The sequence below is a fragment of the Erinaceus europaeus genome, chromosome 15, assembly GCF_950295315.1.
Source record: "Erinaceus europaeus chromosome 15, mEriEur2.1, whole genome shotgun sequence".
In the NCBI taxonomy this organism is placed as follows: domain Eukaryota; kingdom Metazoa; phylum Chordata; class Mammalia; order Eulipotyphla; family Erinaceidae; genus Erinaceus; species Erinaceus europaeus.
This window is the reverse complement of record NC_080176.1, coordinates 63,738,967-63,753,144: the sequence shown is the minus strand read 5'-3', so window position 1 is coordinate 63,753,144 and position 14,178 is coordinate 63,738,967. Positions and strand designations below refer to the sequence as shown.

The following is a 14,178-nucleotide window of genomic DNA, read 5'->3' as shown; positions in this document are numbered from 1 at the left end:
TCCATGTGCAAAGCATCAGGGTTCAAGCCCTTGGTCCCCACCTACAGCGAGGGAAGCTTCACGAGTGGTGAAGCATTTACTGCAGGAATCTTTCTCTACTCCTCTATCTTCTCTTCCCCTCTCATTTTTCTCTCATGCCCTATCAAATTAGAATAAATAATTAAACATTAAAGTAAATAAGTAGATCTGAATAATATTAAGATAACAATTTGGCAACAGAGAGCAAAGTTAGATTGCATATTACAGACTGGAGCTACCAGGGAACTCAGTATTGCATGGAGGGGACTCTTTAGTGGGATCTTATCCCCAGGGAGTGGGGGAAACCTGGGCCACAGCATTGAAATGTCCCCATAGCTGAGGGAGCTGCCAGCCTAGGCTGTGTGTGTTGAGGGGGAGGGGTGGTGGGACTTTGGAACCCCAGCAGTGTGACTGCCCCTTTCTCACTCAGTGAACCGTGACTCTCCTGCTTGACTGTCTAGAGATGCAGCTCTGGCTTTCCACTTTTAAGCCCATGGTCAAGTCCATTTCTGAGATCCCAGACCCGCCCCCCCTCCCCCCGTGTGAGGCCCTGCTTCCCCCGTGATTGGCTTTCCACAAAGCAGTAATTGAATCCTTACCCACCAAGGTGCTTCGTTTTGACGCTCATCCTGCCCGCCTGTGGCTCTCTGCTCAGAATCCACTAATTTAATGAAATTGTCTCCCTTCCTTCCTTCCTTCCTTCCTTCCTTCCTTCCTTCCTCCCTTCCTCCCTTCCTCCCTCTCATTCTTTCTTTCTTTCTTTCTTTCTTTCTTTCTTTCTTTCTTTCTTTCTTTCTTTCTTTCTTTCTTTCTTTCTTTCTTTCTTTCTTTCTTTCTTTCTTTCTCATCCTTGGCCAGAAAAAGCTCCCTGAGAGCTGTGTTTGGGGTTTGACCTGGGGTTTGAACCTGGGGCAGGAAAGGAAGAAGCCACGTGAACTTGATCTGGTGGAGTTGGGAAAGTCTGCCTTCCAAAGCCACTCAGTGAGTGACTGTTGGTGGTTGGCTCTGTTCTGTGCTGCTTTATTTTATTTTTTTAACTTTTTAATGTAGGATGTTCGCTCAAGCAGAACAAAAACAAGTCAAGGCCTGGATGGGAGTGTGAGGTCACAGACTCCTTTCTGCTCTTCCCCTCTGGAGGTTACATGAACTATCCTGCTGTCCCTTCCCACCTTTCAGCCCACTGGGCTCAGAGGACTTTGTGGACAGGACACTGGCTAGGAAATGGGGATGTGGGGTCCCATTAAAATCCTGCTGGGTTGTATTTCCTGGAGAAGACCCTTGGAGTCTGGGGTCTGCAAAGACGCCCAGTATTTTTGCAGATGAGGGAGGTAGGGAACTGGGAGGATGACAGTGGAAGGGAAGTGTCCTTCAGTTTGTCCCTCAACCAACCCCTCCAAGGCTTTCTGGTCAGACCTTGCTTGGACTGGGTGTGTGTGTCAGTGGGTGGGTGGGTGGGGGGGTGCACCAGCTGGCTACAGGGCCAAAGTTGGAGCTGTTTTTGTGTCCTGGGTTTCAGTTTTCTTTCTTTTGAATTTTCACTTATTATTATTTTTAGATAGAGACAGGGAGAAAGCAAAATAGACCACAGCACCAAAGCTTCCACCAGCGTGGTGGGGCTGGGCTTGAGCCTGGGTGGGACACAGGGCAAAGCAGCACACCCTCCAAGTGAGATGTTTGACAGCCTTATTTGTTTACATATTTATTCATATATTTGTCAATTAGAGAGTGAACCAGCGAAACACTAGCATAGGTGGTGGAGCTAACAGCCTATATTCTAAGCCTGTATGCGTGCACACGTGTGTACACGCACACGATGGTTCTTCTGTTTCTTGGCTTGCAGAGCATTCCTGGAAAGAAGGAAAGCTGAGGAGTCTTCTAGAAAAGTGTGCTGGTGCCACATAGAATCACCCAAATTTGCATCCATTTCCATAGGGCCTTTCACCTTGAGCAGCCACAGCCTGCCTTTACACTCAGGAAGGCAGGTTTATGGGGGGACATGCTGGAGATGACATTAGGAGAGCCCCCCCTTTAAAGAGCAAAATATGTGTAGCATTTGCCATCCTAAACATTTTTTATTGTATATGTCTCAATGACATGAAGTGCTTCACACTGCTGTGTACCCCTCACTGCCTCCCACTTCCGAAACTTTACAATCCCCCCCCCCCCCCAACCCTGGCCCCGGCCCTGGGCAGCCTCCACCTTATGAATCTGACTCCTGCAGATGCCTCATAAATAGAAGGATACATCATTTAATGCCATTCAGCGTGATGTCTCCAAGGCTCCTCCATGCTCGTGTGCGTGTTCCCTTCTCCTTATGTAGATGTATATACATTCTGCTTATCCAGCCATCTCTCCATGAACTCTTGGATTGTGTATGTATGTATGTGTGTGTGTGTGTGTGTGTGTGTGTGTGTGTGTGTGTGTATGTATATATACTTTTTAAAAACATTTTTTAAAACATGTATTTATTTTCCCTTTTTGTTGCTCTTGTTGAATGAATAATATTTTAACAAGAGACAGAGAAAGGGAGGAGACTAAGGCCAGAGCACTCCTTAGCTGGTGCTGGGGATTGAACCTGGGACCTCAGAGCCTTCCTATGGAAGCATTTTGCAGAACCACTGAGCTGTCTCCTCAGCCCCCTCCTTCTGGTTCTTGTGCTCTGAACCTGGGAGTAGACATGACCTGGAACATTGCTTTCTTTCTGTTCTGGAGGTGTATCCTCAGACATGGGGTCAGTACTGGATCCTGGGGCCATTCTGTTTTAATTTTTTAAGGCCCCTCCATCTTGGTCTCTGCATAGTCTAATGAAAGAGGGGACGGAGGGCAGTAGATTTGGGGGAGAGCTTGAGAGGCAGGGAGAGTGAAAGAGGCAAGGTGAAGAGGCAGTGGGGGGGGTGGCTGATGTGTGAGGGGCCAAGTCTAACCTTGTTCAGTGAGGGCGGCTGTGTAAGAGATGTAGCCTGTGTACCCCAGTAATCCAAGCTAGACCTGGCAGGGGCACACTGCACAGAATGGTCGGCGATTTATGTTGTATTTATTGTGTGTGTGTGTGGGGGGGGTTTGCAATGGCCCCCTCTTTCATTCTGCTTGGCCTCTTCACCAGAGGTTAGAGGTGGGAGGCGGGGAGGGCAGGCTGAGGCCTAGGAGGTCCTGGCGCTTTGGGGGTGAAAGGGCTGGGATGGCTGAGCTGTGAGTGTGTCAAAGCCGGAGAGATTAGATTAGGAAGGCAGACAGAAGTAATGATTAACTTTTCCAGTCTGCTCAGTGTCTCCAGCCTGTCGTACTGTTGTTTTTTTTCCCCTTGTGATACAGTGCGGGCCAGGCCAGGCCCTGGGACTAGGCTGTAAAGACAGAGAAAGAATGAGGGCTGGGGAATGAGTGAGCAGGAGGCGGGGAGCCAGAGGGAGAGGGAGGCCTTTCCATCAGATCCTGCTTTGGAATTTATTAGCCGGAATGCAATAAATGTTCAAAATGCCGCCCCATCCATCAGTTTTCATAATTGTTATGGAACTGAGGTGGGGGGACTGGTGGGGGAGGGCTGAAAAGGACTTTTGTTTCTCTACTGGATTTTTCCATGTCTTCTGAGGGTTTTCCTTCCCTCTTGAAAAACCAGAACTGGCTTGGCACCTTGTGGGGGCTGGGGTTGAGGCTGGGGCTTAGCCTGTCTCTGAGGCCTGGGATACCTTGCCTGCAACATGAGGACAGAGCCCCCAGCCCCGAAGAGGGCAGGTGGGGACTGCTTCACCCCTGGGGTCCCTGTTCTGCCAGAAGAAGGGCTGTTACACACAGGGTGTTAGTGAAGCCCCACCAGGCTTTCTTGTAGTCACTCACCTTATAGTCTGGCAACAAAGAGAAAGAAAGTGAGGGTCTTCTCTTAGATCCACTGTGCAGTTTCTCTCTTTCTTTAATATTTTATTAATTTATTAATGAGAAAGATAAGAGGAGAAAGAGAAAGAACCACACATCACTCCGGTACATATGCTGCCGAGGATTGAACTCAGGAGCTCGTGCTTCAGAGTCCAGTGCTTTATCCACTGCGCCATCTCCGGACCAGCAGTTATTCTCAGTTGGGAACCCAGTACAGAATTGGTGGTGGTGGTGGTGTGTGTGTGTGTGTTTGGGGTGGGGGGATCCACTGGCTTGTTTCCAGGTGGGAAGTGGGTGAAAGCAGGAGGGGTCTGACTTGGGCATCTCCCCACTGTAATGATGTCCCTACTTGCTTTGTTTTCCTGGGAGTGACTAGGTCAGGAAGAAGCTGTGTGTGCAGGTTTATTGGGGTAGGGTGGGGGAGAACACAGCAGAGAATGACTCTGGCACTCAGTGCTGGAGATTGAACACAGAACTCCATGCTTGAGAGTCCAGTGCTTTCTCCACTGCACCACCTCCCCATTTTTCTTTTTATCATTTTATTTGTTGGCGCTGCTGGGCTTTTCCAGATTGAAAGAAGCAGACTCCATAGCCCTAAAGCTTGTCCTAGGGGCTCAAATCCAGGTTGTGTGCCTGACCAAAGCAGGTGCACCCTTTCTGAAGAAAGCTGCCTGGTCTTGGGGGAGGGAGATTAGGTGCTGACTCTGGATGCCCAGGAAGTGGCCAAGCCCAGAAGTTGGAGCCCCAGGAGCAAGGAGGCTGGCCCCACACTCCACCGGCCAGGAGGCCCCTTGACTGTAAATATTATGAATGGGGCTGGCCGCCTGGGTGTCCCCACCCTTCCTCCCAGGCCTCTGGGCGAGCCGGGCAGAGCTGGCCCCTGAAGCAGGCAGCCAGGCAGCCGCGTCCATGCTATAATTTGCACGGCTGAAGGCTGGGGCACAGGAAGCCGCGTCAGTCGGGCTGGCGAGACAGAGGGTAGCTTTGGATTTGTGTGGCTTCCCGCCCCGGCCGGCGCTCCCCTCAATTATATTCTCGGATGGCAAAATACTGCCTTGAGGAGAGGAGGGACCCTCTGGCTGGGTGGGGGCTTCAGGCACTTTGAGATTGGCAGGGGTGGGGTGGGGGGGCCAGGAGTAACTGATTAGTCATCACAATTCTTAAGGCACAGTTGCAGATCCTACTTCTAGAAGTGGGAGGAGCCACCAAAAATGCTGTTCTAGACCATTTGCAGGGGGAGGGAATTCAATGCTCCCAGTCTCCAGCCTGTGTGGTTTCTGGCCATGTGGTGGTGCTAAGGAGATGACCAGATAAAGAACTGAGTGGACACATCAGAACAACCCTTCCACTTTTTTTTTTTTAACAGAGCACTGCTCAGCTATAATTTATGGTGGTACTGGGGATTGAACCTGGGAGCTTTAGGCTTGAAAGTCATTTGCATAACCATTATGCTATCTCCCCTGCCCTTCTTTCTTCTTTATAGATAACACACACACACACACACACACACACACACACCTCCCCTTTTGATTGTGTTTTCATTGTTGCAAATGAAATGCAAAAAAACCTGCTCTCTGATAAATGATCCCCCCCTTCTTTGCTCTCCAAAAAGGTCGTAAAAGTAAATGGAACTAGGGCTGTTTGAGTTCAGATAGGTCACATTGTGAATCACAGAGTGGTGGAAACTAGAAGTGGGGTCCCCCCAGTCCCTTCATAGCAGTTATGGGACAGGGCAGAAGGGGCAAGATGGCCAGCTCACGAAGCTCTTTCCCTCCCTGCTTCTCTGGGCAAGAGGGCTCTGCACACTGGGAGCAGGCAGACTGAGTGTTTCAGGGGCACTAGCTTTCCCCTCTAGCAGCTGGGGTGGGGATGGTGGCTTCAAAGGCCACTGGGGAGTGGTGTCCTCCTTTAGCTCATGCAACAGGCAGCTTTCTGGCCTTGATGCTCACAGGTAAGGGAGATGCCTGTGTTCCCCTCTGGAAGGGTGGCCTCTTGGTGAGGTGGGGGTGGGGCCGTATGGATCAGAAAGGGCTTGTGCATAGTGAGAGCTTAGGAGGAGCAGGCACCACCCAGAACTCTTCTGTCTGGGGACAGGGGGCAAGAGTGGGCAGTGTTTTCCAAGCAGTGGGAGGACCTACAGGAGAAGACACAGTCCCTGCAGGTGTGGCCACTGGGCTGAGCTTGAGTCACTGCCAAGGTTCCCTGGGAGACAGATCTGAGTCCCTGGGTTTGTGAGGCCGTGACTGGTCAGCTGGTGGGTGTGGGAGTGTGTACCTTGGAGCTCCTTCAGAAATGGGGTTTGGGGACCCAGCTGACAGGACCCAGGAAGAGGAGAAAGCATGTTGACTTCCAAAGGAGAGAAGCTATTACAGAGTCTGGGGGGTGGGCGGGATCTTAGTCCTTCTGCCCATTGGGATTTCCATTTTCTGTTGGGTTTGATGAAGCAGCTTGGGAAGAGTTGGGTCTGAGCCCTTCCTCCCTGGATTTGTTTGTTTATGAGAGAACCATAACAGCGTTCTGGCACATGCATTATTGGGATCAGAGTTGGGAACTTAATCCACTGGACCCCTTCCTGTTCTCCACCACTCCCATTGGATAGGTTGCTCTAAACTCCCCCCCCCCCCATGTCTGCTGTGTTGGGGGGGTTGGCAGGCTCTTTCCTGCTCTGTCTGAAATCATAAACATGGCAGATTAGAGCTGACCCCACAGAACCTAGCCCATGCTGAGGGATTTTTTTTTTGTCTGTGTGTTTACTATACCTTTTAGTCTCAGTTCATGGCAGGTACTTAAGATGAAGGGGTCCCTGTTTTATCTCCTTCATTTCCCTGCAGTGGACTAGCTGCTCCCAGGTCAGCCCTACTGGGTGGGGAGCAGGGCTGATGGGTGCTGTTAACCTTTGAGATGGCCGATGGGGGAGGAGGGGCAGGACAGGATGAGGCAACCCTTGGTGGTGTCTGAGTCCTCGCAGAGGGAGGACCCTGGACCTGGCGCTGGTGGGGTGTGGTGATGTTTGCATTCCGGGGTTGCTGGGTTTGACTTCTGTGTCTACATCTGTGCCCTTGGCTTGCCCTCAGCAGCCTGTGCCAGTTAAGGTCCCCCAGCCTCAGCCTTCTCTGCTGGGCAACTGAGGCTTGGAGGGAGGTTCCTGGGTCCATCCAGCCACCCCTGGCACTGGGTACACTTTGAGTGCAGTTGCCTTCACTGCTGTGTGTGTTTCTGCCCGTACTGGTTTCATTTCCCAAGTGTGTCCCTGTCCTGTCAGGTCCAAATCTCAGGACACCTGTGGGCCCCCCCCCACCTTTATTGAGGGATTAGTGGTTTACAGTCAGTAGTAAAATATAGGAGCTCCTGTGGTACAATCGGTTAGTGCGCGGTACTTATACAATAGTAAAATACAGTACTTTGTACATGTGTAACATTTCTCAGTAACTCCCTCTAGGTCCTCCTCTGCCATCATGTTCCAGAACCCGAACCCTCCCCTCCACCCCAGAGTCCTTTACTTTGGTGCAATACACCAAAAACAGTCCAAGTTCTGCTTTGTGTTTTCTTATTTTTCAACTTCTTTATTATTATTAGTAGTAGTAGTAATTTAGTAATGATCGACAAGATTGTGGGATAAGAGAGGTACAATTTATACAGTTCCCACCACCAGAGTTCCCTGTCCCACCCCCTCCATTAGAAGCCTCACTATCCCTCTGGGAGTATGGACCAATGATGTTTGTGAGATGCAGAAGGTGGGAAGTCTGGCTTGTGTAATTGCTTCTCTGCTGGACATGGACATTGGCAGGTCGATCCATACCCTAGCCTGGCTCTAAGGGGACCTACTCTTACCACTCCCCCCCAAGTGTGGGCTCAGCAGGTCCACCAGTGTTCCCAGAAAGCCCACCAGGGATTTTTCAGGACAGTTCTGCTTTTCTAGTCTGCACTATCAGTGACAGAAGCTGGAGGCACTTGCTATTAGCTTTCTTCTCCTTCCCATTTTTTCTTCTTCCTCGCCTCACATGTTCAAATAAAACCTCTAAAAGGGAGAACATTCCTGGCTTACCTAAAATGTGGCCTTGAGGTCTAGTCACCCCAGTCAGTGGAGCCCTTGGGCGCTAGACTCATTCATGAGCCTCTAGTTTTCCAGAAGGGTCTGGTCTGTTCATTCATGACCAAGGTAATTAAATGAGTCTTTGTGAGAGGCAGGCAGCTCCTAGCTAAGTGGTCTTCCCTAATGCAGGTGCAAACACTGGTGAAAGCCCTTCCCCTTCTCAACACCCACCTCATCCCTGCCTTTTAAAGAGGAGATTTTATGCTTTGGGGGGGGGGGGGAAGGGAGGCAACCTTAAAGGAATTTTAGGCCGATTCAGCATTTTTCTGGGGTTGATCCAAAAAAATTCCCTGAACTGTAATAAAAATAAAGAAAAAAATTGTGAGTAGGCATCTGATTAGTTAGCTTTTTACAACGTGGCTTTTCTTTTTCTTCGGGATGCTTTAAAAATGCACAAATACAGTTTTCAAACAAGCCCCTGTACAGTTTTTGGAGGTGGGGGAGGGAAGTTGCTCAAAATACCGGAAAGGAAAAGGCTTATAAAGTAGAGAGAAGTGAACAAGGAGCTGCCAGTTTTGCCTTGGAGATTTGAGCATCAGCAAGCAAGACAGGCAGCCCAAAGTAGGGCTCCTGTGATCCCCCATCCTCATGGGGGGGGAGTGTCCGGGGGCATCCCAGTTCCCAGAAGCTTCAATGTCCACATAGCCCTTTGTAGGGACAGGTTGCAGCTGTGGGCCCCATTCAGGGAACTGTGCTTCTCTGAAGATGATGCATTGCAGAAATGTTCCCCAACGAGCCCTAAACAGCAGGGTGTTTGGGGCACAGGAGTGTGTGTGTGTTGGGGGGATTTGTGTATAGGACCTCCCCCCAATGTGATGTCTTCGAGGGGGCCCTGGCTACTGCTTAGTTGGTTTGGCTGGAGGGCATATGTCAGCAGAGAAAGGGAGGATTGGGGGTGCTGGTGGGGTGCCCAGGAGGCCAGGGGAGCAGGCAGGGATCCTACTGTGGGGTGAGGGCACCCAGGGCCCAGCCTTCAGGGCCCTGCTCACACAGACACCCACACACTGGTGTTTCTCCAGGCTGGGCTATTAACCTCAACAGAAAAAAAGACTCCTTGAAAAGACTGTCTGGAAGCAAATTGCGGGGTGGATGCTGGCCTTCGCAGATGAAAGAGAACCCTGCTTCCCCCTCCCCCCAGGCCCCGCCCAGCTTCCTCTGCCCCCACAAGCCCTCCCAGAGGCAAGCCCCCACCCCTAGCTGGAAACCCTGGCATTGGTGGGCTAGTGGGTCTGCTCCCACCCCACCTGGTGACCTCCTCATGAAACAAAGTGTTGGCAGGGCCACTTGACTAGCCCTGTTGCTAGATCTGTTTGCTGTCTGTTTGCAAGAAGAGTTGGGCTGAGAAGCACCATGTTGTGTGTCTTAAGATTTTGAAAATACCCTCTTCGCCTAAACTCCTCTGACTTCCCAAGAGGGCCCTCTCCTCCCCTCCTGCCCAACAGTGTCTCTTGATTAAACCAGGACATTCTGAGTCTTTTTTTGTCAGTAACCTTCGGAGCCCCACTCCCTCTGCCAGAAAGTTCAAAGATTGCCAACACTCACGAGTTTATTAGCAGTTGATGGATACTCTGCAGGAACAAGTTCATGCCACATGAGTCACCTCACTCCCAGCCCTGTCCTTCTCTTGTTTTGTTTTTCCGTCGGTCCCAGCGCACGCTCAGACACGTACACTCACACGACACACATGCACTTACACACGCATGTGCTTACATGTGCAGGGCACACCTCCTCATCACGCTTTTGCGATGCCACGTTTGGGGGTGAACCCCCCCCTCTGGTGCTGGAATTCAAGACTGAGGGGGAAAGAACAAGTCTCCTCCTCCTGCCCCCACTTTTTTATGTGGCTATCTGGGTAGCCGGGATGTCTGCAGGAGCCGACCGACCACTCACAGGGCTGGGGCTTCAGTGCATGCTTATACAGACTCACTCATGGGCGCCCCCTTGCCAGACTGCCTGCTGCTTAAAAAAAAAAAATTAATGGAGGTGACTGGTGCCCAGGTCCTAACATGCCTCTGAATGCTAGGAGGAGTTGCTGTGCTGAGCTACACTGGGTTAGCCTGCCTGATGCCCCCCAGCCCCCAGCCTCTGCATTGCATGACCTTTCTGTGACCCTTTTAGTACACTTGCCAAATCATGAAAGTCAAATATCCCCAAGTGAGAACTGGGGTTGGAGGGGGGGCTCTGAGAGGGGGGCCTGGCTCCCCCCCCCCCCCCCCGCTTTTTTTTTTTTTTTTTTTTTTTTGGTTAACAAATATAAGACTTCCGGCTCCGCCTCACCACCACAAACCACAGTGTTTCTGCAGCCCGCCGGCCAGGCGGGGAGATTTATGGCTTCTACTCCCAGCCCGCTGGCTCCTAGCAAGGAGGACTTGCAATGCCAGCTGGGGCTCCTCCTCAGTCCACATGATCTCCCCACCTTGAGCAACCCAAGAGAAAAGTCACCTTACTAGAGCCACCCCACCACCATGTTGGGATGCTGGGGTAGAGCAGCCAAGGGAGGGAGGAAGGGCACCCTGTCTACAGGCCTCTGGGTGAGTGGGTAGGGGAGGGAGGGCTGTGGGCAGGCAGAGAGGGACACTTCAAGGAAGGCTGCTTTAGACACATAATCTGTCTGGGTTGAAGGAAGCCGGTCAGTGGGACCTCACCTGCCCACGGTGATTTGGCCTTTGGTATATGACGCTTGCGTGAGCCCTGTGTGCACAGAGCTGCTGCTCACCGACCCCCAGGTAGCTGAGGTTTATTTTACTAGTAGGAAAACAGGTGTTTTTGTCACAAACTACCTCCACTGACATATGCCCCCAGACACGGGTCTATAATTGGGTGAGAGAGGGTGGGGTAGATAGCAGAATGATTATGCATACAGACTCTCATACCTGAGGTTCTGAGGGCCTAGGTTCAGTCTCCTGCACTGTCATAAGCCAGAGCTGGTCAGTACTCTGGTTAAAGAAGAAAACGAGAGAGAGAGATTGATGTTGTAGGTGGGTCTGGGGGATGGTCTTGGTTCCCGCTGTGTGGTCCCAGTTGTCAGAGGTCTCACACAGGAGTGTCCAGAGGCCGGGGCAGCTGGACGTCCCATACAGTTTAAAGAGCTCTGGGCCACCTCTAGGGCATTTCCTAGGCCTGAAACCACCGCCAGCCAAGTTAGCTCCAGCTTCTGAAAGGCTTTTTTTTGGGCAGGCGTGTGCGTGTGTTGGTGTCCTACATCATCATAGGATAGAGACAGTGGAGGGAAGAGAGGTTCCCATGAGCCCCAGGTTTAGAGGTAGGGCTGTTTGACTGGTAGATCAAGAGTTCCAGTCCCAGGACTGGCAAAATAGCTCACTTGTTGGATAGTGTGTCACTTTGCCATGTGCATGACCCAAGTTCAAGCCTGTCACCCCCACTGTGTTGAAGGAAGTGTCTGGTCTGCATCTGTCTATCTCTCTGTGAGTTCTGCAAAAAAAAAAAAAAAAAAAAAAAAAAAAAAAACTTCACGCCTGAGACTCTGAAGTCCCAGGCTCAATTCACAGCACCACCATAAACCAGAGCTGAACAATGCTCTGGTAAAACAAGGAAAGAGAGAGAGAGAGAGAGAGAGAGAGAGAGAGGGAGGGAGGGAGAGAGAGAAAGAAAAGTACATTGAATAAAAAAGATTTCCAATCCCCAGGAGACCCAGTAGGATGGTACCCCCTACCGGATTCTATTCTGCCTTGCACAGAGAAATAGAAGGATTCATTTTGGGAGGTGTATATGTGGGGTGCACTCATTACCCAAGCATCTCAGCCGCTGGAGGGCCCTCGCTCATCTCCACCTTCACCAACCCAATCTGCCATTTTTGTCTTGTAGATTCCCAACTTCTTCTGGAGCCCGGGGATCGGTCACACTGGTGCGTGGTGGCATACTGGGAGGAGAAGACGAGAGTGGGGAGGCTCTACTGTGTCCAAGAACCCTCCCTGGACATCTTCTATGATCTACCTCAGGGGAATGGCTTCTGCCTCGGCCAGCTCCACTCGGACAACAAGAGCCAGCTGGTGCAGAAGGTGCGCAGCAAGATCGGCTGCGGCATCCAGCTGACGCGAGAGGTGGACGGCGTGTGGGTGTACAACCGCAGCAGCTACCCCATCTTCATCAAGTCGGCCACACTGGACAACCCCGACTCCAGGACGCTGCTGGTGCACAAAGTGTTCCCCGGTTTCTCCATCAAGGCCTTTGACTATGAGAAGGCCTACAGCCTGCAGCGGCCCAATGACCACGAGTTCATGCAGCAGCCGTGGACTGGCTTCACCGTGCAGATCAGCTTCGTCAAGGGCTGGGGCCAGTGCTACACCCGCCAGTTCATCAGCAGCTGCCCATGCTGGCTGGAGGTCATCTTCAACAGCCGGTAGCCCAGGGGATGAGCGCGCGCCCGCCCAAGGGCCCAGGCCAAAACTACTTTGCTGCTAATCTCTCCCTCTTCCTCCTCTTTCTCCTAAGTGCTCGCTCAGACTCCTCAGTTGGTGTTATCCCCCCCCCCCACCTCCCAGTGTCGTCCTTGTTTATGTTCTGTTTTGTTCGTGGAGAAATAGCTTATGAGAAGAATTGTTGGGGTTTTATTATTGTTGTTATTATTATTATTATTACTCTTTTCAAAGGGGAAGGGGAGGCAGGCAGGACACCCTACCCCCCTAAGGAAAAAGGGGCTGCTGGCACCTGAGGTCTGAAATGGGAGATGGGTCCTGGAGAGCGAATCTTGTGCGCCCCCCTCCCCCCATGACAGGTTGGGGGTACAGTGTGCTGTGTGGGCACCCCCAGCTATGTCTGCCCCTTGGATGTGTCCAGAGAGGCAGAGGAGTCTCTGCTCACAGCCCAGGGAAAGCCCCTCTCTCAACTCCCCTACTAGGATAGACCTGCCCGCCCTACCATAGACCCCACATGTCCTCCAGCTGTGTCTGTGTCCATCTCCCCCGCTCCCCCCCACCCCCCATTGTCCTGTCTGTTTTGGACCCCTGCTCCTGGATCTCCCATGAGATGGGCCTCCCCCAGGGCTGCCCGGGCAGCCTGTCACAGTATTGCTCCCAGTGCCCACTCAGCCCTCAGCCTCTCCCTCTGCCCTGGTCACATCAGGTGTTTCCCCAGACTCAAAAACCAGCCCAGCACTTTCCTCTCCTCCCCAGCCTGTGCGTTTAGCTCTGCTGTTAGACCAGCCAGGGGAGCCTCCCTGGGAGGGAGACTTCTCAGCAGTGCGCGCCCCCCATACACTATGCCTGCCTACACACACACACACACACACACACACACACACACACACACACACACACACACACACACACACACACCCCAAGAAGGATTCGGTCCATCACATCCCAAGGTACCATCCTGGGCTGACGCCTAACTCTTCTTCCTCTTTCTTCTACAACTCATACACTCGTATGATACTTTGACACTGCTCTTAGCTCAATGAGCATGTTTAGACTTTAACATAAGCTATTTTTCTAACTACAAGAGAAACATTCTCATTGGAAATTTAGCATTGTAGTGCTTTGAGAGAGAGAAAGGACTCCTGAGGAAAAAACTGAGATTTATTAAAGAAAAATGTATTTTATGTTATATATAAATATATTATTACTTGTAAATATAAAGACGTTTTATAAGCATCATTATTTATGTATTGTGCAATGTGTATAAACAAGAAAAAGAAAAGATGCACTTTGCTTTAATATAAATGCAAATAACAAATGCCAAATTAAAAAAAAAGATAAACACAAGATTGGTGTTTTTTTCTATGGGTGTTATCACCTGGCTGAATGTTTTTCTAAAAGGAGTTTATGTTCCATTAAACAATTTTTAAAATGTAGACCTGGTTCCATGTTGTGCTCTGGCTCCTACTTCTTGTTGGATGGAGGTGGGAAAGACAGCCACCAAAACTCAGGCTAGCTGGGGAGGGTGAAGGCCTGGGTGGGGGAGTGGGCACCCTAAAGGCAACACCTAGTTTTCTGTACTTTTCTTCCTTGTAAGTACAGAAAACTAGGTGGAAAGAATAGACACTCCCTTCAGGCTCCTTAGAAGATGCTGGCTGGAGTCTGGGTACCCAGAATTAATTTTAGGGAGCTCTGGGCTACAGAGGCAGATTAATTCATGTTTTCTGAGTTCAGAGGGAATTGCATTTCTGGTCACCAGGAAGGAGTCTGCACTGGGGTGGTAGTATAAGGTGAGGATCCACGGAGCTGAGCCCCACCCTGTTC

General features: G+C 51.0%; 1 protein-coding gene across 2 annotated transcripts in view; it reads left to right on the top strand.

Moving 5' to 3' along the window:
• SMAD7 (SMAD family member 7) overlaps window positions 1-13,061 on the top strand; it is a 33,965-nt gene extending 20,904 nt beyond the window's left edge. For both annotated transcript variants that reach the window (XM_060173842.1, XM_060173841.1), the window contains exon 4: window positions 11,804-13,061. In XM_060173842.1, the coding sequence (XP_060029825.1) occupies window positions 11,804-12,342 (539 nt within the window). In that variant the 3' untranslated portion in view covers window positions 12,343-13,061. The remainder of the gene's footprint in view (window positions 1-11,803) is intronic.
• The last annotated feature ends 1,117 nt before the right edge of the window (window positions 13,062-14,178 follow it).